The 27605-nt window shown below is 38.2% G+C and overlaps 1 protein-coding gene and 1 long non-coding RNA gene across 12 annotated transcripts in view; one reads left to right on the forward strand and one right to left on the reverse strand.

Moving 5' to 3' along the window:
• The window catches only part of LOC309654871, a 59008-nt gene extending 45609 nt beyond the window's left edge, over positions 1-13399 (forward strand). Inside the window, exons 6-7 of the long non-coding RNA XR_014260474.1 lie at positions 4668-4718; positions 10504-13399. This is a non-coding gene — a long non-coding RNA (uncharacterized lncRNA). The remainder of the gene's footprint in view (positions 1-4667; positions 4719-10503) is intronic.
• Positions 1-27605, reverse strand: part of EXD1 (exonuclease 3'-5' domain containing 1) — an 88943-nt gene that overhangs the window by 40459 nt on the left and 20879 nt on the right. For 6 of the 11 annotated variants that reach the window (XM_082449345.1, XM_082449346.1, XM_082449343.1 and 3 more), the window contains 5 exons: positions 18498-18602; positions 18335-18415; positions 16256-16399; positions 15000-15191; positions 4725-10573 (listed from right to left, as the gene is read on the reverse strand). In XM_082449345.1, coding sequence (XP_082305471.1) covers positions 9914-10573; positions 15000-15191; positions 16256-16399; positions 18335-18415; positions 18498-18602 — 1182 coding nt within the window. In that variant the 3' untranslated portion in view covers positions 4725-9913. Of the gene's footprint in view, positions 1-4724; positions 10574-14999; positions 15192-16255; positions 16400-18334; positions 18416-18497; positions 18603-27605 lie in introns of those variants that run through there. The other 5 variants (XM_082449349.1, XM_082449341.1, XM_082449350.1 and 2 more) reach the window with 3 other exon arrangements.

The following is a 27605-nucleotide window of genomic DNA, read 5'->3' on the forward strand; positions in this document are numbered from 1 at the left end:
TCCAGTTAATAGGTTTTCTCTTTATGGTTTGTGCTTTTTGCATCCTAGGAAGGAAATTTTTGTCTATCTCAGTGTCATGAAGATTTTCTCATATGTTTTTTTTGAAATTTTTTATAGTTTTAGCTTTTACATTTAGGTATATGATTCATTTTGAGTACATTTTTTGTATGACATAAAGTAAGGACTGGCTTCTTTTTTTTTTTTTTCCATATGGATACCTAGCTGTTCTGCAACCATTTGTTAAAAAGACAATTTTTTCTTCCATTGAATTTACCTTGGCACCTTCGTCAAAAATTAAAAATATTGGCCAATTAATATTGGACTTAATATGTGTGGCTCTATTTCTAGGCTCAATATTCTGTTCCATTAATCTCATGACTACCTTATACTAATATCATACTGCTTTGATTACTGTTGCTTTAAAGTCTTTAAATCAGGTAGTAAAAATTCTCCAACTTTATTCTTCCTTTTCTAAATTGTTCTAGCTATTCTAAGTCCTTTGCACTTCCATATAGATTTTGGAATCACCTTGTCAATTTCTACATAAAAGCCTGCTTGGATTTTTTTAAAATATTTATTTATTTAATTTATTTATTTCCTTATTTTTTTGGCTGCATTGTGTCTTAGTTGCAGCACACAGGGTCTTCGTTCAGGCATGCAGGATCTTTCGTTACGGTGCACAGTCTCTTCACTGCGGCGCTCGAGCTTCTCTCTAGTTATGGTGCGCAGGTTTTCTCTTCTCTAGTTGTGGCGTATGGGCTCCAGAGTACGTGGACGCTGTAGTTTGTGGCATGCAGGCTCTCTCGTTGAGGTGAGCGAGCTCAATAGTTGTGGCACGCAGGCTTAGTTGCCCCGCATCATGTGCGATCTTAGTTCCCCGACGAAGAATCGAACCTGTGTCCCCTGCCTTGGAAGGTGGATTCTTTACCACTGGACCACCAGGGAAGTACCACCTGCTTGGATTTTGACTGTGATTGTAATGAATCTATACATCAATTTGGGGATAATTTACATCTTAACAATACTGAGCTTTCCATGGTATATTTCCCATTTATTTACATCTTTAGTTTCTTTCAGAAATATTTTGTAGTTTTCAATACACGAGTCTTGCACGTATTTTATTGAGCATATCCTTAAGGATATCATGTTTTTGGACATTACTGTAAATGATATTTTTAAAAATTTCAGTTACTGATTGACCATTGCTAGTATTTTTTGTATACTCACATTTTTTTATATTGGCAGTATACCCCGTAACATTGCTAAATTCACTTATGGGTTCTGGTAGCTTTTTGTAGATTCCTTAGGATTGTGTATGCACATGATCACGTCATGTAAAAATACAATTTTACTTTTAAAACTTCTAATCTATATGCTTTTTCTTTATTTTTTCTTGCTTTATTCCACTAGTTAGTACCTACAGTACAATTTCTAATTGAAGTAGTGAGAGCAATTATCCTTTCTTGTTCTCTGTTATATGGGGGAAACATTCAGACTTTCACCATTATAAGTGTGATGTTAGTAATAGTTTTTTCCCCCAATTTAAAAAAATGTGGTAAAACACATATCAAACTTACCATCTCATTCATTTTTAAATGTGCTGTTCACTGGTATTTTTTTAAAATAAATTTATTTATTTATTTACATTTTATTTTTGGTTGCATTGGGTCTTTGTTGCAGCGAGCGGGGACTACTCTTCGTTGCGGTGCACGGGCTTCTCATTGCAGTGGCTTCTCTTGTTGCAGATCATGGGCTCTAGGCATGCAGGCTTCAGTACTTGTGGCACACGGGCTCTAGAGCGCAGGCTCAGTAGTTGTGGCGCACAGGCTTAGTTGGTCCGCGGCATGTGGGATCTTCCCAGACCAGGTCTCGAACCCATGTCCCCTGCATTGGCAGGCAGATTCTTAACCACTGCGCCACCAGGGAAGTCCTGTTCACTGGTATGAAGTACATTCATATTGTTATGCAACCATCAATCTCCAGAATTCTTTCAACTTGCAAAATTGAAACTCTACAAACAATAATTCTCCATTTCTTCTTTTCCCCAGCCCGAGCAACCACCATTCTACTTTCTGCTATAATTTTGATTACTCTAGATATCTCATATTTATTTTTTGTGACTGGATATTTCACTAACCATAATGTACTCAAGTTTCATCCACGTCATAGCATATTGCAGAATTTCTTTCCTTTTTAAGGCTGAATAATATTCCATTGTATGTATATACCACATTTTGCTTATCCATTCATCCATCTGTTGATGGACACTTGGGTTGCTTCCACCTTTTGGCTATTGTTAATAATACTATTATGAACATGGGAAACAAATATCTCTTCAAGACTCTGTTTTCAGTTCGTTTGGGTATATATCCAGAAGTGGAACTGCTGGATAATATGGTAATTGTTTTTAATTTTTTGAGGAACACCATGCTGTTTTCCATAGTAGGTGCACCATTTTACATTCCCACCAACAGTGTACAAGTGTTTCAATTTGTCCACAACCTTTCAAACATTTATTTTCTGTTTTTTGATAGTAGCCATCCTAATGGGTGTGAGGTGGTATCTCATTGCAGTTTTGATTTGCATTTCTCTAATGATTAGTGATGTTGAGCATCTTTTCATTTGCTGATTGGCCATTTGTATATCTTCTTTGGAGAAAAGTCTATTCAAGTCTGTTGTCTGTTTTTGAATCAGGTTGTTTGTTTTTTTGTTGCTGAATTTTAGGAGTTCTCTATATATTCTGGCTTTGAATCCCTTATCAAATACATGATTTGCAAACATATTCTCCCATTCTGTGGGTTGTCTTTTTACATTTTATTCTTTCTTTTTTTTTTTTTTTGGCTGAGTAGCATGTGAGATCTTAGTTCCCCAACCATGACTCTCGAACACGTTTCCCCTGCAGTCCTGTAGTGGAAGTGCGGAGTCCTAACCACTGGACCACCAGGGAATTCCCTTTACTCTTTTTTTTTTTTTAATTTATTTAATTTTTGGCTGCGTTGGGTCTTTGTTGCTGCTCGCGGGCTTTCTCTAGTTGTGGCGAGCAGGGGCTACTCTTCGTTGCGGTGCGCAGGCTTCTCATTGTGGTGGCTTCTCATGTTGCAGAGCATGGGCTCTATGCGTGCGGGCTTCAGTAGTTGTGGCTCGTGGGCTCAGTAGTTGTGGCGCACAGGCTTAGTTGCTCCGCGGCATGTGGGATCTTCCCGGACCAGGGCTCGAACCCGTGTCCCCTGCACTGGCAGGTGGATTCTCAACCACTGCGTCACCAGGAAAGCCCCCCTTTACTCTTTTAATATTGTCTTTTCGTGCACAAATTTTTACAATTTTCACAAAATCCAGTTTGTCTATTTTTTCTTTTTTTGCCCATGACTTTGGTGTCAGTAGTAGGTTTTTTAAAAAAGAACTTTATTAAGTAGAGTAAGTCCCCTGCTAATCCTTGTTTGCTGACAGTTTTTTTGTTTTTGTTTTTGTTTTTTACCATGAATGGATGTACAATTTTGTCAAAAAATTTTTTTCAGTACCTACTGAGATAATCACATGGTCTTTCTCCTTTATTCTGTTAATTTGATGTATTACATTTTCATGTTAAATCACACTTGCATTCCTGGGATAAACTCCATTTGGTCATGATGTATTATTCTTTTTATATATTTCTGGATTCTATTGCCAACATTTTGTTAATGTTGCAACTTTAGTGTCTATGTTTATAAGAAATATTTGTCTATAGTTTTCTTTTCTTGCAATGTTGTTGTCTGCTTTTGGTATATGGTAATGCTGGCCTCATAAAATGAGTTGGGAAGTGATCCTTCCTTTTTTTTTTCCTGGAAGGATTAGTATTATTGCTTCCTTAGATAGAAATTCACCAGAAAAGCTACCTGGGAACAAAGTTTGCTTTAGGGAAGGTTTTAAATTATGAATTCCATGCATTTAGTTGATTTTGGGCTATTCAGGTTTTCTATTTCTTCTTGAATCAGTTTTGGTATTTTGTGTTTTTCAATGAATTTGTCCACTACAACTAAGTTTTTCAGTTTGTGGGCACAGAATTGTTCACAGTAGCCCCTTGTTATCCTTCTTTTTTTTGGCTGTGTTGGGTCTTCGTTGCTGCGCGTGGGCTTTCTCTAGTTGCGGCAGGTGGGGGCTACTCTTCATTGCGGTGCGCAGGCTTCTCATTGTGGTGGCTTCTCTTGTTGTGGAGCACAGGCTCTAGGTGCGCCAGGTTCAGTAGTTGTGGCACGAGGGCTCAGTACCTGTGGCTCACAGGCTCTAGAGCACAGACTCAGTAGTTGTGGCGCACGGGCTTAGCTGCTCCATGGCATGTGGGATCTTCCTGGACCAGGGCTCGAACCCGTGTCCCTCGCATTGGCAGGCGAATTCTTATTCACTGTGCCCCCAGGGAAGTCCCTATTCTTTTTTTTTTTTTTTTCCCTATTCTTTTAATATATATATACAGGATCTGTAATAATAATCTTTCATTTCTGATATTGGTAATTTGTGCCTTTTTAAAAAAAAAATCTTGGTCAGTATGGGTAAAAGTTTAACAATTTTACTGATCTTACAGGTTTTGGTTTTATTGATTTTCTCTCTCCACTTTTAATTTTATTGATTTCTATTCTTATCATTATTTGTTTCATCCTACTTAGCCCAAGTTTAATTTATTCTTCCTTTTCTAGCTTAAGATGGAAGCTGAGATCACTGGTTTTAGATCGTTCTTGTTTTATTGTGTAAGTATTTAAAGATATAAGTTTCCTTCTATGCTTATCTTGAGCTGCTTTTTACCGCAACCAATAGTAAAAGTACACATACTCTGGCATACAACAGAGAAAAAAAGTTTCACAAAATGATACTTTCCTTTACTATGTATATCGCACTCTGATATTCTCTATTCTATTCCATTGTTTAAGAAATGCTGTTCATGGGCTTCCCTGGTGGCGCAGTGGTTGAGAATCTGCCTGCTAATGCAGGGGACACAGGTTCGAGCCCTGGTCTGGGAAGATCCCACATGCCGCGTAGCAACTAGGCCCGTGAGCCACAACTACTGAGCCTGCGCATCTGGAGCCTGTGCTCCGCAACAGGAGAGGCCACAATAGTGAGAGGCCCGCGCACCGCGATGAAGAGTGGCCCCCGCTTGCCGCAACTAGAGAAAGCCCTAGCACAGAAATGAAGACCCAACATAGCAATCAATCAATAAATAAATAAAAAAAAAAAATGCTGTTCATGACTGACTAAATTGAAGCATAGTTTCGACATTTTTTGTTTGCAGTATATATATTAAGATTGGGTTGCTGATTATACCCTGATTACAATTTGACAGCTTTTCCTGTTTAAGGAGGTCTATTAAATTATAGAGTTACAGGCTCAACTCCTGTGAGTATGTGGAATAGAATGTATTAAATTTTGTCTTAGGGTAAGCCTAGCAATTTAGCTAAGATTCTTTCTCGTTTCGTGTAACAATAAATATCATTTTCTATGACATCCCTGATGAGAGTTCCAAGACATTTCAAAGATGTCTTTCATCATGAGTATATAGACTTTGGTTTTATTTTAGGGTTTATATGATTAAAATATTTTACCCATAATAATGTCCTTACTTAGAGATCAGAGACATTTATCAGAATTCAAATATTCCCAGTATGTATGTTTTTATTAATCTTCATGGTATCTAATGCAGGTAAGTTACAAAAAATGACAGGAAACCTTTCAGGTTTATGGATAAAGAAGTTAGAATTTTGAAAGTCAAAAGCATGCAATGCCTCTCAAGAAAAAAATCTAATGCTGTCAATGGTGCATCATTACTACAAAAATTGCAGTGGCAATATAACTGGTTAACACTTTTGAAAAGTAACTCAGCAAGAGCTGTAAAAAACAAAACCAAGAAAACCTCTTTGACCTACGTCTGGAATTTAATTCTGACAAAATGATTCAAAACATGGAAAAAGCAGGAAATAAGGAATGGAAACACCCTGAATATACCAAAACAGAGCTAAGTAAACCATGGTGTATCCGCTTAGAAATATTATATAGTCATAAAAATCTTGGGAATTCCCTGGCGGTCCAGTGGTTGGGACTCTGCGCTTTCACTGCCAAGGGCCCGGGTTTGATCCCTGGTTAGGGAACTAAGATCCCACAAGCCGCGCAGCACAGCAAAAAAAAAAAAATCTTGATACTTCCCTTGTGGCACAGTGGTTAAGAACCAACTGCCAATGCAGGGGACACGGGTTCGATCCCTGGTCTGGGAAGATCCCATATGCCACGGAGCAACTAAGCCCGTGTGCCACAACTACTGAGCCTGCGCTCTAGAGCCCACGAGCCACAGCTACTGAGCCTGCACGCCACAACTACCGAAGCCCACATGCCACAACTACCGAAGCCCACACACCTAGAGCTCCGCAACAAGAGAAGCCACCTCCTGCGCACCACAAAGAAGAGTAGCCCCCGCTCGCTGCAACTAGAGAAAGCCCATGCGCACCAACGAAGACCCAACGCAGCCAAAAATAAATTTTAAAAAATATTTTAAAAAAATCTTTACAAAGGGTGTATAACAGCATAGGAAAACATTCATAAAGTAGAGTGTATATATATATATATAACTATGTAGAGGGTAAAACCTATGCATAAACACTGACATTAACAAAAATATTACCTGATTTTTCTGTTGGGTTAGAGAAATGAGTAAATTTTTTCTTATTTTCCTCTATTTTCCGAATTCTATTTAATAGCATATTAATTTTAAAATGAAACATCTGTTTAAAATGTTGGTTGTTAGGATTATAAAATGGAGAAATACTTGATATAAAAAACACAATAAATGTATTTACGGTATGGTTGTGATTGTGTGTGTGTAGAGAGATAGAGAATGAGAGAGAAAAAATTGAAAGAAAAGTGCCAAAATGCTAGGAAGGGTTGTATAATGTGGGATGATAGTTGAGTATTTTTTTCTCAATATTTTCTAAATTTTTCTGTAAGGTATTTATTGATGTTACCTTTATAGTAAATGCCTTTTTGATAAGTACACCTGGCTAATCACCCTCAGCTCCCCAAGTTTGCACCAAGCCTTATCTTGGCTTGCTGCTGTGACTTGCCTTGTGTCAAAACAATGACAGGCCTATAGTGTATTAAAATTCTTTTTTTTTTTTTTGGCTGCGTTGGGTCTTTGTTGCTGCGCGTGAGCTTTCTCTAGTTGTGGCGAGCCGGAGCTACTTCTCATTGGGGTGCACAGACTTCTCATTGTGGTGGCTTCTCTTGTTGCAGAGCACAGGCTCTAGGTGCATGGGCTTCAGTAGTTGTGGCATGCGGGCTCCATAGTTGTGGCACGTGGGCTCTAGTGTGCGCGGGCTTCAGTAGTTGCAGTGCACGGGCTTAGTTGCTCCACGGCATGTGGGATCTTCCCGGACCAGGGATCGAACCCATGTCCCCTGCATTGGCAGGTGGATTCTTACCCACTGCGCCACCAGGGAAGTCCCAGTGTATTAAAATTCTATTGTGTCATGTTAGGCTTTATCAAGCTCACAGCCAGATTGGAGGCAAAGCTGCTGCAATGATTTTTCATACTATAGTTGAAAGAACACTGAATGGACCAAGAAGTAAGAAACACTGGTTCTATTCTCAGTGCAGCACTTTTCTTCAGGGAAGTCATTTAACTCTGTTTCCTAATTCCCAAATTAAAAGGATCAGATTGCTTGTGAGAATGTCTAACTGCAGACCATGTACAGAAAGGTCAGACCTGAGTAGGACAGATGCAGGAATTCAGTGTAGACTGAAGCAAGACTCCCAAGAGTTTGGGAAAGCAGGCAGTATGGTTTATAAACTCTCAAATAGAAAAATATAGAGTAAGAACTCAACAATTGGTTGGGTCAAGAACCAAAGATTTTCCAAAATTCTGAGCAAAATTTAGATAAGAAATCTAAGTAATGGCACAGAACACTAGCAACAGGGCTTGAATAACCCAGGGATTTTTTTTCACTCTATCCAGGAAAGGATAGAAGTCCATGGTTGGATCTGAGCACATGGAATTTAGGTAGGCACTCCAGGCTAGAATGAGAATATGGAGAAAAATGCAGTTCCAGTTATGTGACCGTTTCACTAAGAAAATACTGTGATGAAACCCGGAAGGCTCATTTAGTTCTGAGAGTCAAAGTACTTCTCAAATAGCAGTGTCCAATAGAACTTTCTGGAATGATGTAAATGTTCTATATCTGTAATGTTCAATATGGTAGCCACTGGGTACATGAAACTATTGAGTACTGGACATATAGCAAGTGCAACTGAGGAACTGAATTCTTAATTTTATTTCATTTTAATCAATTTAATTTTAAATTTCAATAGCCACATATAGCTACCATATTGAGCGGCACAGCAAAGGTCCAACAGAATCCTGTTGTTCTTTATTAGTCACAAAATACATAACGAAAGAAGAATCCTTTTTTTAAATATGAAGAACATCACATTTTTCTTTGTAGCCTGTATATTTACATGTATGTACGTATAAAAATTGTGTGTGGTATGGTTCCATAAGAAGCTAAATCAATTCTATGAATTTCACAGAAATTCATGCCCTTTCCAGAGTAAACCTAGATTAACCACTTTCTGGGCTCAACCTGAAAACACATTCACCCAGGATGAACCAGAAACCACCTTGGCCTCCAATGACCTTCTAAACTATGGACAAAGTGAGGGACAGCAACTGCAGGGCTGAGCTGACTGCTCTTAGTCCTGCCTTCATCTTAAGCTTAGACCAGATCTGGGCTCTGGGATTTGGAAGACACAGCTGTTCTTTCAATGGTACTCATGATAGAATCAATGAGCAAAGACAAGGATGTTCCTAATTATAGACTGTCCCTGTCTCCCCTAAGTAGTAGAGGCCTGTATAACAGTCAAATTGCATATTTCTAAGGAATTCCCTGGCAGTCCAATGGTTAGGGCTCGGTGCTTTCACTGATGTGGCCCAGGTTCCATCCCTGGTCAGGGAACTAGGATCCCACAGGCCGTGCAGTGCCGCAAAAAAAAAAAAAAAAAAAAAGTTACAGATTTCTCACTGGATTCTAGACCTAGAAATCCAGACACATTCCAATTTATTCCTACCCTGACCCAATGAAGAAAAGTGAGAGATAACCTAATACCAAACAGGTTTACTGGTTATTATACACAAAAGAATGAGCAACTTGCAAGTATTCAACATAAAAAGGGCTCAGTACAGGCTACCTTCCTTTCACCCTAAGAAGGCATACCAACTCCAGGCAAACAGAGTGGAATCAAACTTCAAGTTTACATAATAGACATACTCTAAAGAAGGCCCTGCTTTGTTAGGGAAATGGACAAAACTCTCTAAAAGTAAATGGAATGAAAAGAAATTAAAACTGGGATATTGATTCCTGTAATAACATAAACTATTATTTGTCTATGACATAAGACAGACCAAACATTTAAAATTCGAAAATAAAGTTAATATTTTTCATCTTTATTGAGGTATAATTGACAAAGTTAATATTCTAAAAAGGGAAAAAGTACAGGTAAATTTGTCAGGTACTAATATTTTTAAACTTATGGCTAAGACTTTTACCAACACCCTTCAAACCAGAAAAAACAACAAAAAATTTAAAGTATAGATTCTTCCAGACACTAAATCCAAAATTTTTCCCTTCTTCAAATCCTTTAAACCCAAATTATGAGAAATAATTCAGTCTGGCCACAGGGAACATTTCTACACAGTGACATAATCAGAACATTTACTTCTTCCATTATTTAACTTATTCATTCCCATCCTAATCAAATTCCAAGAATATAGGAGTAAGCAAAAGGATATAATTTCCCCCAAAGCCTGTGACTAATTTACAACACAAGAAACTTAAGCACTGAGGAAGGCCTTGATGGCAGAGGAAATAAGCCACCTTTATTGGCCTCAAGAACAAACTGCAGATCTCTAAGGCAGATTGGGAGAATCTGGATTTATCCAGGAATCAGTCTTCTCCAAAGCTGGGCAGGGAGGAAGTGTGGGAAGCACAGCTTTTCTAAAAGGATGAAAAATGTCACTTGGAGACACTCTGGTTTCCTGAGGAAGGGAAGGAGACACTAAAACATCTTGTTTTGTACATTTTAGATCTTCCTTGTTTTCCACCATCAGTAACTGTTCTATCTCCTCTTTCAAAGATAAATTTGTCTGAAACTCTTGTTTAGGTATCTTGAGGTATGCTTTTTGAGTTATTCTCTGGTCCTTAAACCCCTCTGACTCAGGGCAAATTTGTTTTTTACTGGAATCTTCACTGACTTCTTCCTTTATGGGAGGTAGATGTTGAGGTTCCGCTGTGGTTTGCTTACTCTTAGATTCTTCTTTTAGCAAACTTACATCCTTGTGAGATGTAAAATTTGGAGCTTTATCTAGCCTAGAATTTTTACAGAGTAAGAAACCTCTTACTTTTCCCTCTTTCCCTGCTGTCTCTGTCATAGATTTCTTTGGATGTAGTACTGTCCTTATTAGGAGTCCCTGCGCATTTACTCTATATTCTTTTGCAGCTCTCTCTCTGCGCTGTCTCTGGAAGTCCTTGAGTTGAAGCAGTTCCTCTGGGAGCTCCATACATGTACGCTAAGAAAAGAAAATGAACACAAGTCTACTATAACTAAACTTCTGAATATGGTCCTTAAAATCACTTTAAAATCACTTCTACTACACTTAGTATTTGGCAAGCAAGGGTCTATTCAAATGTGTTCTTATAGCACCCTCTAGTGTCTTCAACTATAGTAGTACTATTTTTCAAGTAATTTAAATATTTTGAATCCAATTTTGTGTGTATGTTGTGCATGTGTGTATGTATAAAGATTATACAATGAAAAATAAGGGTCCATTCCAACCTCGCCCCAACTGCCTTAGCAGGTGCATCCTCTAAAAAGCAGCTTCTTCTGTAGCCTCCAGAGACAGTCTTTGCATATATGATCCCTTACTAAATATCTATTCATTGGATTACATTTTTCAATTTTTATTTTCCCCCAACTTTTTACTTTGATAACTCTTTCTAAAATTATTTTATACAAATGGTTACATAATATCATATAGTCTTCTTCTTGATTTTTCCAACTAAAAAATCTGTCTTGGAGATTTTCCCATATTGGCAATTTTAATGGCTGTATGGATATACCATAGTTTGTTTAACCAAACCCTTGTGGATGGATATTTGGGTTGTCTTCAGTATTTTGTCATTACATAAATGCTACAATAAAGAATATATTAAGAAAATTCCTCTTTGTTACATGAGGCAAATAATTTTTCCTAGGTTGCTTGCCCTTTGACTTTGTTCACAGTATTTTCGCCATACAAAATTTTTAAAGTCATATTTATTCATCTTTTATGAGTTCTGAGTATTTCTGTGTTGCATAGAAAAGCATTCCCTCATACAACTCAATAGCAAAAAAGCAAATACTCTTAATTTAAAAGTGAGCAAAGGACCTGAATAGATAATTTTCCAAAGATATTTAGATGGCCAACAGGTAAATGAAAAGGTGCTCGAAGTCACTAGTTATCAGGGAAATGCAAATCAAAACCACAATGAGGTGTTACTAACACCTGTTAAGATGGCTATTATCAAAAAGACAGATAAGTGTTGGTGAGAATGTGGAGAAAAGGGAACACTTATATGCTGTTGATGGGAATGTAAATTGATGCAATTTACATTCCCATGTAAAACAGTGGAAAACAATGTGGATGTTCCTCAAAAAATTAAAAATAGAACTATTACATGGTCCAGCAATCCCATGTCTGGGTACATATCTGAAACATATGAAAACAGGATCGCAAAGAGATACGTACATTCCCTTGTTCACTGCATCATAATTCACAATAGTCACAATATGTAAACAACCTGTATCTATCAACAGATAAATGGATAAAGATGTGGTGTATATACACTATACAATACAATATTCTGTACAACAGAATATTTTTCAGCCATAAAAAAGAAGGCAGTCCTGCCATCTGCAACAGTATGTTTGAACCTGGAGGGTATTATGCTAAGTGAAATAAGCCAGACAAAGACAAATACTGCACAGTATCACTTATATATGAAATCTTAAAAAACAAAAACAAAAACAAAAATCTGATTTCATAAAAACAGAGAATAGAATGGTGGTTCCCAGGGGCTGAGGGAGAGGAAAATGGGGACATGTAGGTCAGAGGGTACAAACTTTCAGTTATAAGAAGAATAAGTTCTGAGGATCTAATGCACAGCATGGTTACTGTAGTTAATAGTTCAGTATTGTGTACCTGAAAGTTTCTGAGAGTAGATCTTAAGCATTCTCACTACATAAAAAAAAGTTAGCTATGAGGTGATGGATGTTAGTTATCTTGATCTTGATAATCATTCCACAATGTATATCAAATCATCACGATGTACACTTTAAATATACACAATTAATTTTGTCAACTATTCCTCAGTAAAGTTGGGGGAGGGGACACATTCCCTAATGTGACATAATTTTCTTTTAATACTTTAAAAAAATATTTATTTATTTACTTATGTATTTAGCTGCACTGGGTCTTAGTTGCAGCACATGGGATCTTCATTGCCGCATGTGGTATCTAGTTCCCTGACCAGGGATGGAACCCAGGCCCCCTGCTTTGGGAGTGCGGAGTCTTAGCCACTGGACCACCAGGGAAGTCCCAATACCTTTTTTCCAATACTTTTATAATTCTAGTTCTTACATAAATACTTGATCCATGGGATTTATTTTGGTGTATCGGAAAGAGATAACAATCCAACTCTGATTCTCCTCCCCCACAATGGTTAGTCAATTGCCTGAGGCCATTTACTAAATACTTATCTTTTTCTCATTGATTGGAAATCTTACCTTTATCCCAACCATTACTGATATATTTGAGATCTATTTCTGGGTTCTCTATTCCATCGATCTGCCTATACATGTACCACTCATATTTAGTGCAGACATATAATATGTTTTAATATCTGACAGGACTATTCTTATTTATGCTTATTTATCTCTATAAACACTATAATCGCAGTTTGCCAAAGTAATTATGGCTTTAGCATTTTTCTTAGAAGAAAGTTAAATTTAAAAGTTAATTTAGGGGGCTTCCCTGGTGGCGCAGTGATTAAGAATCCGCCTGCCAATGCAGGGGACACGGGTTCGAGCCCTGACCCGGGAAGATCCCACATGCCGCAGAGCAATTAAGCCCGTGCGCCACAACTACTGAGCCTGCGCTCTAGAGCCCACAAGCCACAACTACTGAAGCCCGCGCACCTAGAGCCTGTGCTCCACAACAAGAGAAGCCACCGCAATGAGAAGCCCGCGCACCGCAACGAAGCGTAGCCCCTGCTCACTGCAACTAGAGAAAGCCCGCGCACAGCAACAAAGACCCAATGCAACCAAAAAAATAAATAATAAATTAATTAATTAATTTTTTTTTAAAAGTTAATTTAGGAATAACTGATTGCCAAAAATACTTAGTGTCCCCATTCATTTAAGTCCTCTTTTACGCCGTTCAGTAATACTTTAACATTTTTTTCATCTCTATATTTCACATTTCTTGTTAGGTTTATTTCTAGATAATCTATTTTTTGTTACAATTATAAATGAATTTTTCCCCCCATTATATTCTGTAGTTGTGTATAGGGATATAGGAAAGCTATTAAGTTTTATGTTATATTTGTACCCATTTTACTAAACTGCCTTTTTGTTTGTGGCAGTCTTTTTTAATTGATTCTCTTCAGTATTCAGGTATATCATAGGCAAGTCATCATTCCTATTCCTCCTGTTCAATTTTTATAGTTCATCTTTTTTTTTCTAACCTCACTGGCTAATAGCTTCAGAAACTACTAAAGTAGTGGTGATAGTCACCATTTCTGTATATTTCTTGATATTGATGTTCCCAATCAAATATTAGGTAGTCTTCTTGCCTGAGATATATGTTTTATCATGTTAAAGTACCTATTCCAACTTTAATCAATAATGTATATAGAATATTATCAAATTTTTTTCAGCAATAAACAGTGAGAGCAAAATATTAAAAAGTTAAAAAATTGTCCTTGGCTTTACAGTGATAAATGAAAAACATTAAAATTCTCCAATCAAACAAACTATGAAAGGATTTTTACATTGCTCTTTTCTTGTTAAACAGTGAGAGCAAAATATTAAAAAGTTACAAAATAACTTTTTCAGCATTTATGAGATAATCATAAGACTTTCTTGGCCCTAATAAAATACAGAATTTAATATAATATTAAATATTAATAAGTATTAATATAATATTAAACCATGCTTGTAACTAGAATCCAGAGACACATTAATAGAAAAGTATAACACATCTAAGTGGAGTTTGTACCAAAAATGCTATTATTTTATTTAGGATTTTGCATCAGTATTCCTAAATGAGAATTGTTTACAGCAGTAGCCTATGAACTTTTTTTTTTTTTTTTTTTTAGCCTATGAACTTTTAATGTAAGGAGTCAAATAGTAAATATTTTAGGCTTTGTAAGCCACAAACATGGCTTTTGCATATTTTAACAATCCTTTAAGACTGTAAAAATCATTCTTCGCTTGTGAGCTTTACAAAAATAGGCCATGGGCCAGATTTGGCCTAATGCAATAGTTTGCCAACAATGTAAGTTTTCTTATATTGTGCTGGCTTCATAAAAATAACTAATGAAATTTACCCTTTCTTTGAAAGATATATTTACTGGAAACATAACAGTATTGTGAGAAAATTGGTACAATATTTAAGAAAAGAGTTAGGACTTCTAGCACATCAACTTTTAGTTTTATTGAAATGCACATCACCAGTTGCATCATACGAAATAAATGTCAGTGATCATAAAAAATATATATATATTGTAAAAAAGTGCTTAAGGAGCTGAATTAAGCCCAAGCTATAGCCGCTTCAAGAATATTTATCATCAAGTCTGTTGAAAGAAATTTGGTGCAGCTGTGAAGAGTGGGTATCACTGTGGCCCCCACGAGGACGCAGAGGTCCTGAAAACACAGCCACAGAGAGTGGCACCTACCTCCATGCCTCCCAGCCAGTCTGCAGACCCTTCTCGGTAGGTGTTTAGGTACCCGTCCACCAGGGTAGTTAGATCAGACATCATTTCATCTAGGAGTACCAAGCGAAGGGGGAGCAGGTAGGTAGCTTCCAGGGCCAAAATTTTTAGCAAAGAGGGTGAAAGAGGTCGTGTGAACCATAGTTCTGGGTTTTCCTAGAGACACCAAAACAATTTTCTCTGAATAGTAAGCAAATCTTTAAAGAAAATAATGGTTTATCTAAGTGCTGCTTAACTTAAATCACCATTACTGTCATTTTCTTCAATTATTACCTTCTACTTTCACACTATGGCTAGCCTTCTGAGAATATAGACACATGTACATACACACACTTATTGTGTGTATACAGTGAGTGTGTGTATGTGATGGGGGAAAGATGTAGGGAGGGAGGGAGGGAAGAAAAGAGAAAGAGAGAGAGATTAGGGCTTCTCATTCAAAACTGGAGGCAGGGGCTTCCCTGGTGGTGCAGTGGTTGAGAGTCTGCCTGCTAATGCAGGGGACACGGGTTCGAGCCCTGGTCTGGGAAGATCCCACATGCCGCGGAGCAACTAGGCCCGTGAGCCACAACTACTGAGCCTGCGCGTCTGGAGCCTGTGCTCCGCAACAAGAGAGGCCACGATAGTGAGAGGCCCGCGCACCGCGATGAAGAGTGGCCCCCACTTGCCACAACTAGAGAAAGCCCTCACAGAAACGAAGACACAACACAACCAAAAATAAATAAATAAATAAATAAATTTAAAATATGGAGGAAAAAAAATCATTAAAAAAACATGACTTGATGTTAAAAAAAAAAAAAAAAAAAAAACTGGAGGCAGCAGGACTGATTAGATTATATGGCCAAAATTGCAGCCAATACAGTCATGACCTAAGTTTGCATGCAAGGCTATTAGAAGCTGAAGAAAATCTATCTTACTTTGGGAGAAATAACTGGCATGATTTTTGTTCCACTGCCTTAATCCAAATTCCCAATAAAATCCCCACTTGTCCAACTTGAAAATTTATTTCAGAGTACTTTTTAATTGATAACCAACAAATCTGGATGCTGGCTTTTTTCCACTTGAGACCACAAACAAACTGTTCCCATTTGGAACAACTAAGATTTTGGCAATGTTCATACGCTTACACAGCAGCTGTCATTTCTCTATATAATATGCTGATAATCCCACTCACAAGACACTTGAAAATATTAATGTTATATGGGGCATAGGTTAATACTCACCCGAATCCGTTTTTGTCTCTCTTCCAGAAAGGAGAGATATTTAGGGGCTATTTTAAGGTGTTTGATTAAACTCTCCTGTAAAGTACTAATGCAGTTTGGAAGAAAACCGCCTGTTTCCATGGAAAATTGAAGGACATCTGCTACCTGTGGCATTAAAAAAAGACAAACAGACCAGTCTGTAGGATATATACAGAGAGTTATCGCATGACAGAAATAGCAGAAATACATTTAGAGAAACATCTTTAAATACCATTTTTCCCAAGGACCCACATGATAGACAATGCCATTAGAAAATTTAAAGTTGTTAGGTTATCTTATTCTGAAAAATTCGAGAAAAAAAAAAGAAAAAGAAAAAGGATCACCCAACTTTAATGTGTCCCTGTCTATTTTCTTTTCCACTTCTTTTATTTGCCTGCCTTATGGTTATTTATTGCTCTTTGGTGCCTTCAAGGAATGGGGAAAGGAAGATAAAATTAAAGAATTACTTCTACTTATTAGCAACTCTGGTAAAGTTTTGGTAAGGAAAGCTAATAAAATTAAGAACTGAAATCATTATTTGTCTGTGTGTGGTAGGCTAAATAACGGCCCCCAAATATATCCACATCCTAATTCCTGGACCTGTGAATGTTATCTTAAATGGCAAAATGGACTTTGCTGCTGTGATTAGTTAAGGATATTGAGATAGGGAGATTAACTTGAATTATTCAGATGGGCTCTAAATGTAATCACAAGTATTCTTATAAGATGAGGCAGAGGGAGATTTTACTACAGTCAGAAGAGAAGGTGATGTGATGATGAAAGCAGAGACTGGTGCACTCTGAAGATGGAAGGAGCCACAAGCCAAAGAACACAGGTGAAAGATGAAAAGGCAAGGAAACAGACTGTCCTCTCAGAGCCTCCAGAAGAAACCAGCCCTGCTGACACCTTGACTTTCACCCAGTGAAAATGATTTCAGACGTCTGACCTCCAGAACTGTAAGAGAGTAAATTTATGTTTTAAGCCACAAAATTTGTCGTGATTAGTTACAACAGCAATAGAAAACTAATACACTGTGTTAAAGGAAGACAAATTGAAATAATTCTGAATTCCTGCTTCTTGTACTATGAAAATCTGAAAAGAAAAATATGGAAAGATATGCCAATGTCTTCATTAGACAATACATACGAGGTCTAATCAAGAAGCCTGATGGCCTCAAGGGAACAATGAGCAATTTTCTTACATTTTGGAGTAAGCATAGAAGCAATCTCTATATAGTGAATGCTCTTGAAAGAAGACCCAAAGGAACATGTAAACAAGAGAAGTGGCACAAAGTTCATTATAAGCAGATACATAAAGAGCAAACTAAAACCACATACAATAACATAAAGTTGAACTTTTAGGAATTTCTGTTAAAAAATAATTGGCTAACTCATTATTTTAACCCCTCTCCAAAGGCTCTAGGTTTATATATTCAAGATCTCCCTTTCATGGCATTAACCTAGAAGACTAGAAGAACTTAAAGAATACATAATGAAAACTAGTGGGTTTATGGCTCTCACAGCCAAACCAGAAACCCAGATCTAGTATAATCTAGGAATTTCTCATTTCTCTAGGTCCTTTAGATCAGAGAAAAACCTCTTATCTTCAGGCTATCTGGGGCCAGAATAGACTTTGGGGGAACATCTAGGGCAACCTGCATCCCTGAGCTAGATGCCAATTAGCCATTAGCCTTAACTGATACATATGTGGTAAGGGCATAGACATGACTGTCCACCTCACAGTAAGAATCCATGTCAGATTTCCAAATGACCCCAAAACTGTTTGAGTTTCTGAATGCTACGGAGTATGGAGCTTGCTTCTTATTTGAAAATTTCTGGAGCAAAGTGAAGGGAAAAAACCCTAAATAATTATAAGTAACTTTTCTCCAGTACTTCTTCAGTGCACCAAATGTTCTCACATATTGTACAAACATCTTACATGAGAAGTGGGCAGGAATGAGGCACACACAAGAAGACTTTCAATCATTCATCAGACAAGGCCTATTTTCTACAGGAGCTATATACACTGCATTGATTCCAGTGTTTCCCTGCATGCACGTACCTGGGTGTCAAAGACATTATTCAGCAAAATTCCATACTGATGAAAGAGGCAATCAGAAAGCCAACGACAATCATGGATAACCTAAGGAATCAGAAGACAGAGACAGAGTTATTAGAACCTGGCTGTTATTCTTATCAGCAGACGAATCAACTTACACACTCACCTTCAAAATTCTCTTGTCTTCTAATACCATCCGAAGTCCATTGCTGAAAGCACGACTTCCCAGAAGGAAAATGTCAAATAAGTAAACTCGGCTATTTGTGGCCACCTACAACAGACCATCCAGACACACATAAGAAAGAACTAGGGAAGGGGGTCTGAGGATCAAGAAAGGCATGTGAAAAATATGTAACAGCCTCATCTTTAAAGTAAACAATAGGCACTCATTGATTCTTAGGGAAAACAGGTTTAAATTTACCTTAAGTAAAAAAAACCAAAACACAAAAACACTATCACTGTGATTTTCAAAAGGAAAGAAAAGGACAAGCTAGTAGTTTAACCTTTAGCTTTTTTTTTTCTTTAATGTTTTATGTCTCACCTGTGGCATTCTAAAATCCAGGGATTATAGGTTTAAGGGAAATGAACAATATTTCACTCTCGATAACACAAAACGCTATTTCTCTGAGTTCCATAATACGCATGATTGTCTTGGGTGTTACATAAAATTACTCATAAGGGAAGATCCCTGTCCTCTAGCAGTTTAAAACAGGCAACAAATACACTGGCACAAATGGTAGGATGTGAAATACTGTCATTTTGATCAATTTTATACAATTATAAGTATTCTAGGTTGTTTCTGATCATAAAAGTCACGGAGGCCGTACAGCTGGATAATCTACTGAATCAAAGAATGAAGGCAAGAACAGATCCAAATAGGTCTAGACAGCCAGCCACAGGACAGTCAGATGCCATCTTTGTCATTTCAGGAGCTAACTATTGATACAGCTACAATTACCAGGCCTACCAGGCACCCATTCTCAGATCTTTCACGTTGTTTGCCAAAATTTGACACCTGAAATAGTCAATCCCAATCTACCTCTTTAACTGTAAAAATTGAATAGACACATTGTAGAAGTTTGGAAAATAATTCTCCGCTAGACTGTAAACTCTGTGAGAGAAGAGGTTATGTCAGATTCACCACTCGTAGCTGAAGCAACCACTAGAACAGAGCCAGGCATGTGGACGGCTGTTATCCACCTCTTCAGTGAATCACTGCGTCATGCCACACAACACCCCCTTCCGTTTTTTCATATAAAAGATGTATAACACTCTAATAATATGCATTCAAATCTATATCCCACTTCTTCTTTTCATAAACTTTCAAACATTTTTCTATGCTGCATTTGTCATCGATTTTGACAGTCACATAAGATCAAATGTACTGTAATGTCTGCTACTGTTAACTAAGTGGCTTCTGATTTTTCACCACTATAAATGATGCCAAAATGAATAGGTTCTCATGGAAATTTTTCTTCATGTTTTGAACTATTTAGGATAGATTCCCAGAAACAGCCCTGAGAAGTAGGCCAAAGGACAAAAAAACCTTTAAGACTCTTAAAAAATATTTGCTACCTTAAGACATAATATTATATCTGAAAATATCTGACCACAGATGAAGGTTAAACATTTAAATAATTTAAAGTTAAAGAAAAGCAGTGGGAGGGACTTCCCTGGTGGTGCAGTGGTTAAGAATCCACCTGCCAGTGTGGGGGACACGGGTTCAATCCCTGGTCCGGGAAGATCCCACATGCCACAGAGCAATGAACCCCGTGTGCCAGAACTACTGAGCCTGTGCTCTAGAGCCCGTGAGCCACAACTACTGTGCCCATGCACCACAACTACTGAAGCCCACGTACCTAGAGCCTGTGCTCTGCAACAAGAGAAGCCGCCGCAAATGAGAAGTTTGCGCACCGCAATGAAGAGAGTAGCCCCAGCTCGCCGCAACTAGAGAAAGCCCGTGTGCAGCAATGAAGACCCAATGCAGCCAAAAAAAAAAAGAAAAGCAGTGGGAAATACTGACAGAAAGAAAGCAGATTAGAAAAAACAGAACAAAGAAAGAAACACAAAATGAAAATAAAGGTTTAGGAATTAAAGGTGCTAGATACTGAGCAAAGTGAGGAGCTGGAAATAGAGGGATAGGCTGGAGGTCTGTATGTGAAGAAGTAAGCCTCCAAGTTATCCCTTCCCACTCCCACGGAGGACAGAAGACATATTCTCTGGATAAATCCAACAAGAGAGGCTCTAGGGTTGGGAATATAAGATATAGAAGAGGGCAGAGGTTTGGTAATGGACTGAAAAATGAGTCTGCACACAATTGTGAGCCTCCAGAGCTTTTCCCTTGTAGCTTCCAGCTTGATACCACCAGCCTGTATTGGAACAGGAGGATAGAGGGCTCCAAGGAAGATGGCTTCAGGACAAAGATGCAGCACAGATTATCAGGATAGATGTAAGCATGTGAAAAACTACATTGAGGGAAAAATGTGGGAAGGCTTCGTCACAAATGAAAGGAAAACAAAGCTAGTAAGATGAGGCAATTATCAATTCTATGAAAAACAAAAAGTTGGGCAAAAAAAGAAACAATCTTACTGGCCCAACAAGGAGCAATGGTTACATAGCCATAATCACATATAGCCTGAATCCTGTCTTAACCAAAAATTGGGATATAACTTCCCCCCCAAAAAAACCAAAAACACTAATTTGAAAACATACATGCACCCCAATGTTCATAGCGGCATTATTTACAATAGCCAAGACATGGAAACAACCTAAGTGTTCATCAGCAGATGAAGGGATAAAGAAGATGCGGTGTATATATACAATGGAATACTACTCATCCATAAAAAAGAATGAAGTTTTGCCATTTGCAGCAACATGGATGGACTTGGAGGACATTATGCTAAGTGAAATAAGTCAGACAGAGAAAGAGAAATACTGTAGGATATCACTTATATGTGGAATCTAAAAAATACAACAAATGAGTGAATATAACAAAAAAGAAGCCGACTCACAGATATAGAGAACAAACTAGTGGTTACCAGTGGTGGGGGGAATATAGGGGTGAGGCAGTGGGAGGTACAAACTATTGGGTGTAATATAGGCTCAAGGATGTATTGTACAACATGGGGAATACAGCCAACAATTTTGTGATAACGGTAAGTGGAAAGTAACCTTTAAAAATTGTATAAAAATAAAATCTTTTAAAATTGGGATATAACTAAATTGGGAGGCTCTAGGGAGGTGTGGGTGCTATAAGTGAGCAAAATCTTTGTTTAGCATAATAAAAGTTAATAATTTGTAAAACTGATGAATAAAGAGAGAGCAATAAGCATATTATCAAAAAAGGAAAATAGACACATTTCAACATGTTAAAAGTAGTTGCCTCTGTACTTTTTTGTGTCTGGTTCCCTGGTTTTTGAGGCTGCTACCAGAGGACACCCCTTGATGGCATGGCTCTGGTGGCCAGGGTGGCTTGTATTCCTGGGTCTCGTGGGACTGTGGCAATCGGAGGGACAGTTCTTGGCAGGCTACCACCCCTAGGGCACTGCACAGACAGTGGACTGGGGCACACTCTCCAGTCTTTCTGTGAAGGAGGGCTCTTCGCTCATCCTGGAGCTTCAGCCTGAGAGGCAGGCTTCAGGATTGGTACACATTAGTGGCCTATGGAGCTGCTCTCAAGGAACATAAGCTGTGGACTCCATCTTGATGCTCTCCCTTGCTCCAGCTCACCTATATCACCCAGAAAAGAGCTTTGACACTCATCTGGAGCCCTGATTTCTGCAACTGCTGCTCAGGGGACACCTCCAGATTGCCTGGCTCTGGTGGCCAGCAAGGTTTATGCTTGTGGTCCCACAGGAATGTACATATTTGCATACTTAAAAAACTGATGCCTGAAGGTCTCACTTCCAGTCACCCTGAGTCTATGTGCTGAGATCCTCCCCTTTAGGACACTGACAGGTCTTGGCACATCCTCAACTACTGGGAGCTATTAAAAATATAATAGGCTGCTTGGACAAGGCAAAGAGGTTTGAAAGACAACCAGGAGCTGAGGCAGGGTTGAATGACAAGGTTCATCTCCTACATGAGGCCACTCCTTAAACACTGGGAGGAGTGGTTGTTTCATCTACTATATAGAAACCAACACAGAGAGTCAACCTCAGGAAAAAAAACTTAATGAAATGGAGATAAATAATTTACCTGATAAAGAGTTCAAATAATGGTCATAAAGATGTTCACCAAACTGGGGAGAAGAATGGATGAACACACTGAGCACTTCAACAAAGAGATGGAAAATGTAAGAAAGTACCAAATAGAAGTCACAGACCTAAAGAATATAATAATTGAACTGAAAAATACACCAGATGGGTTCAATAGCAGACTAGATAAAGCAGAAGAAAGGATCAGTCAACTCAAAGACAAGGCAGTGGAACTCACCCACTCAGAGCAGCAAAAAGAAAAAACAACGAAAAAAGTAAAGACAGCTTAAGGTCTTATGGAACAGCATCACATGGACTAACATTTGCATCATAGGTCTCCTATAAGGAGAATGAAATGAAAAATGTAAATGAAATAATGTTTGTCAAAGTACTTTGTCAACTGTAAAGTGCTGTACACATGTACTTTAACAACCTTGTTACCGGATTCTTAAAAAAAAAAAAAAAAGCACCACCTCTGAAGAGAGAAATGGAGTGAGGATTTTTCTGTCCTCATAAGCCTTTTAGCATTTTTTTTTTTTTTTGCTCTTAATACATAGGGCATGTGATACTTTGATTTAAAAAATTAAACATACAAGTCCAAGGACCTGGTGGGAGAAAACGTGCCCACTGATTTGCTCCCAGTCACAAAAGACGATATTTGTAACCAACTGGATGTCCCCTCTGGTATCTAGACAACAAAAGGGGACAAATTAGGAAATAACCTAGAGGTGCCCAGGCCTGCATTACCAGGAAGTCCACCCTTTTGTTTTGGTAGAGAGAGGTTTTGGTTTGGTTTCTTCCTCCCTCCCCAGCTTTATTGAGATAAAATTAGCATATAACACTGTGTAAGTTTAAGGTATATAACATGATAATTTGATGTAAGTATATACTGCAAAAGGATTACTATGATGAGGGTAGTTAACATATCTGTTACCTCACATGGTTATCTGTGTGTGGTGAGAACTTTTAAGATCTACTCTCTTAGCAGCTTTTAAGTATACAATACAGTATTGTTAACTATAATTACCGTGCTGTGCATTACATTCCCATAACCTATTTATCTTATAACTGGAAGTTGTACCTTTCGACTACCTTTATCCATTTCCCCCATTCCCCCACTCCTGGCATCACTATTCTACTCTCTGTTTCTATGAGTTTGGTTTTTTTAGATTCTGCATATAAGTGAGAGCATATGGTATTTGTCTTTCTCTAACTTATTTTACTTAGCTGAATCCCTCCAGGTTCATCCATGTCATCACAAATGGCAGGATTTCCTTCTTTTTTATGGCAGAATAATATTCCATTGTACATATATATCACATTTTCTTTATCTATTCATCCATCTATGGACACTTGGTTGTTTCCATGTATTGGTTATTGTAAATAATGCTGCAATATGAACATGGGAATACAGTTATCTCTTTCAGATCCTGTTTTCATTTCCTTTGGATATATACCCAGAATTGGGATTGCTGGACCATATGGTAGTTTTATTTTTAATTTTTTTGAAAAGCCTCCATACTGTTTCCATAGTGGCTCCACCAATTTACACTCCCACCAACAGTGCACAAAGGTTCCCTTTTCCCCATGTATTCATCAGCACTTATCTCTTGTCATTTTGATAACAGCTGTCCTGTGTGCGGTGATATCTCATTGTAGTTTTTTTTTAAATAACAATAGCTATATTTTAAAATATTTTATTCATTTTATTTATTTATTTTTGGCTGCTGTGGGTCTTAGTTGCAGCACACAGGATCTTCATTGTAGCACACGGGATCTTCGTTGCAGCATGCATGATCTTTCGTTGTAGCGCGCAGGCTTCTCTCTAGTTGTGGTGCGCGGGCTCCAGAGCTCGCGGGCTCAGTAGTTGCGGCACACGGGCTTAGTTGCCCTGTGGCATGTGGGATCTTCGTTCCCCAACCAGGGATTGAACCCGCGTCTCTTGCGTTGGAAAGCGAATTCTTAACCACTGGACCACCAGGGAAATCCCTCTCATTGTAGTTTTGATTTGTATTTCCCTAAAGATTAGTGATGTTGAGCACCTTTTCATGTACCTGTTGGCATTTTGTATATCTTCTTTGGAAAATTGTCTATCCCAATCCTTCGCCTGTTTTTTGTTTGTTTGTTTGTTTGGTTTTTTTTTGGCTGTGTTGGGTCTTCGTTTCTGTGCGAGGGCTTTCTCTAGTTGTGGTGAGCGGGGGCCACTCTTCATCACGGTGCGCGGGCCTCTCACTATCGTGGCCTTTCTTGTTGCGGAGCCCAGGCTCCAGACGCGCAGGCTCAGTAATTGTGGCTCATGGGCCCAGTTGCTCCATGGCATGTGGGATCTTCCCAGACCAGGGCTCAAACCTGTGTCCCCTGCATTGGCAGGCAGATTCTCACCCACTGCGCCACCAGGGAAGCCCCCCTTTGCCTGTTTTAATTTTTATTTATTGATTTATTTATTTACTGGCCACACCACACAACATGCGGGATCTTAATTCCCTGACCAGGGAATGAACCCGTGCTCCCTGCAGTGGAAGCGCAAATTCTCAACCACTGGACCACGAAGGAAGTCCCTGCCCATTTTTTTTTTAAATTTAATTAATTTATTATTTTTGGCTACATTGGGTCTTCGTTGTTGTGCATGGGCTTTCACTGGTTGTGGCGAGTGGGGGCTACTCTTCGTTGCAGTGTGCAGGCTTCTCATTGCAGTGGCTTCTCTTGTTGTGGAGCATGGGCTCTAGGTGCGTGGGCTTCAGTAGTTGTGGCACAAGGGCTCAGCAGTTGTGGCACGTGAGCTCTAGAGCGCAGGCTCAGCAGTTGTGGCGCATGGGCTTAGGTGCTCTGTGGCATGTGGGATCTTCCCGGGCCAGGGCTTGAACCCATGTCCCCTGCATTGCCAGGCAGATTCTTAACCACTGTGCCACCAGGGAAGCCCCCCTGCCCATTTTTAAATTAGATTATTTGTTTTTTGCTATTGAGTTGTTATGAGTTCCTTATATATTTTGGATATTAACCCCTTATTAGCTATATGGTTTGCAAATATTTTCTCCCATTCCATAGATTACCTTTTCATTTTGTTGATCCTTTCTTTTAATGTGCAGAGCTTTTAAATTTTTGTTTTGTTTTAATGTTTATTTTTTATTTATTTTTTCTTATTAGTCATCCATTTTATACACATCAGTGTATACATGTCAATCCCAATCTCCCAATTCATCACACCACCACCACCCCCCGCTGCTTTCCCCCCTTGGTGTCCATATGTTTTTTCTCTACATCTGTGTCTCAATTTCTGCTCTGCAAACTGGTTCATCTGTACCATTTTCTAGGTTCCACATATATGCATTAATGTACGATCTTTGTTTTTCTCTTTCTGACTTACTTCACTCTGTATGACAGTCTCTAGATGCATCCATGTCTCTACAAATGACCCAATTTCGTTCCTTTTTATGGCTGAGTAATATTCCATTGTATATATGTGCCACATCTTCTTTATCCATTCGTCTGTCGATGGGCATTTAGGTTGCTTCCATGACCTGGCTATTGTAAATAGTGCTGCAGTGAACATTGGGGTGCATGTGTCTTTTTGAATTATGGTTTCCTCTGGGTATATGCCCAGTAGTGGGATGGCTGGGTCATATGGTAATTCTATTTCTAGTTCTTTAAGGAACCTCCATACTGTTCACCATAGTGGCTGTATCAATTTACATTCCCACCAACAGTGCAAGAGGGTTCCCTCTATGCCCACTTTCTGGAGAGTTTTTATCATAAATTGGTGTTGAATTTTGTCAAAAGCTTTTTCTGCATCTATTGAGATGATCATATGGTTTTTATTCTTCAGTTTGTTAATATGGTGTATGACATTGATTGATTTGCGTATATTGGAGAATCCTTGCATCTCTGGGATAAATCCCACTTGATCATGGTGTATGATCCTTTTAATGTGTTGTTGGATTCCGTTTTCTAGTATTTTGTTGAGGATTTTTGCATCTATATTCATCAGTGATATTGGTCTGTAATTTTTTTTGTAGTATCTTTGTCTGGTTTTGGTATCAGGGTGATGGTGGCCTCATGGAATGAGTTTGGGAGTTTTCCTTCCTCTGCAACTTTTTGGAAGAGTTTGAGAAGGAGGGGTGTTAGCTCTTCTCTAAATGTTTGATAGAATTCACCTGTGAAGCCATCTGGTCCTGGACTTTTGTTTGCTGGAAGATTTTTAATCACAGTTTCAATTTCATTACTTGTGATTGGTCTGTTCATATTTTCGATTTCTTCCTGGTTCAGTCTTGGAAGGTTATACCTTTCTAAGAATTTGTCCACTTCTTCCAGGTTGTCCATTTTATTGGCATAGGGTTGCTTGTAGTAGTCTCTTAGGAAGCTTTGTATTTCTGTGGTGTCTGTTGTAACTTCTCCTTTTTCATTTCTAATTTTATTGGTTTGAGTCCTCTCCCTCTTTTTCTTGATGAGTCTGGCTAATGGTTTATCAATTTTGTTTATCTTCTCAAAGAACCAGCTTTTAGTTTTATTGATCTTTGCTGTTGTTTTCTTTGTTTCTATTTCATTTATTTCTGCTCTGATCTTTATGATTTCTTTCCTTCTGCTAACTTTGGGTTTTGTTTGTTCTTCTTTCTCTAGTTCCTTTAGGTGTAACGTTAGATTGTTTATTTGAGATTTATCTTGTTTCTTCAGGTAGACTTGTATAGCTATAAACTTCCCTCTTAGAACTGCTTTTGGTGCATCCCATAGGTTTTGGATAGTTGTGTTTTCATTGTCATTTGTCTCTAGGTATTTTTTGATTTCCTCTTTGATTTCTTCAGTGATCTCTGGGTTATTTAGTAATGTATTGTTTAGCCTCCATGTGTTCGTGTTTTTTACGTTTTTTTCCCTTAATTGATTTCTAATCTCATAGCGTTGTGGTCAGAAAAGATGCTTGATATGATTTCAATTTTCTTAAATTTACTGAGGCTTGATTTGTGATCCAAGATGTGATCTATCCTGGAGGAATGTTCCATGCGCACTTGAGAAGAAAGTGTAACCTGCTGTTTTTGGATGGAATGTCCTATAAATATCAATTAAATCTATCTGGTCTATTGTGTCAT

The sequence above is a fragment of the Balaenoptera physalus genome, assembly GCF_965194825.1.
Source record: "Balaenoptera physalus genome assembly, chromosome: 2".
NCBI classification, from domain to species: Eukaryota; Metazoa; Chordata; class Mammalia; order Artiodactyla; family Balaenopteridae; genus Balaenoptera; species Balaenoptera physalus.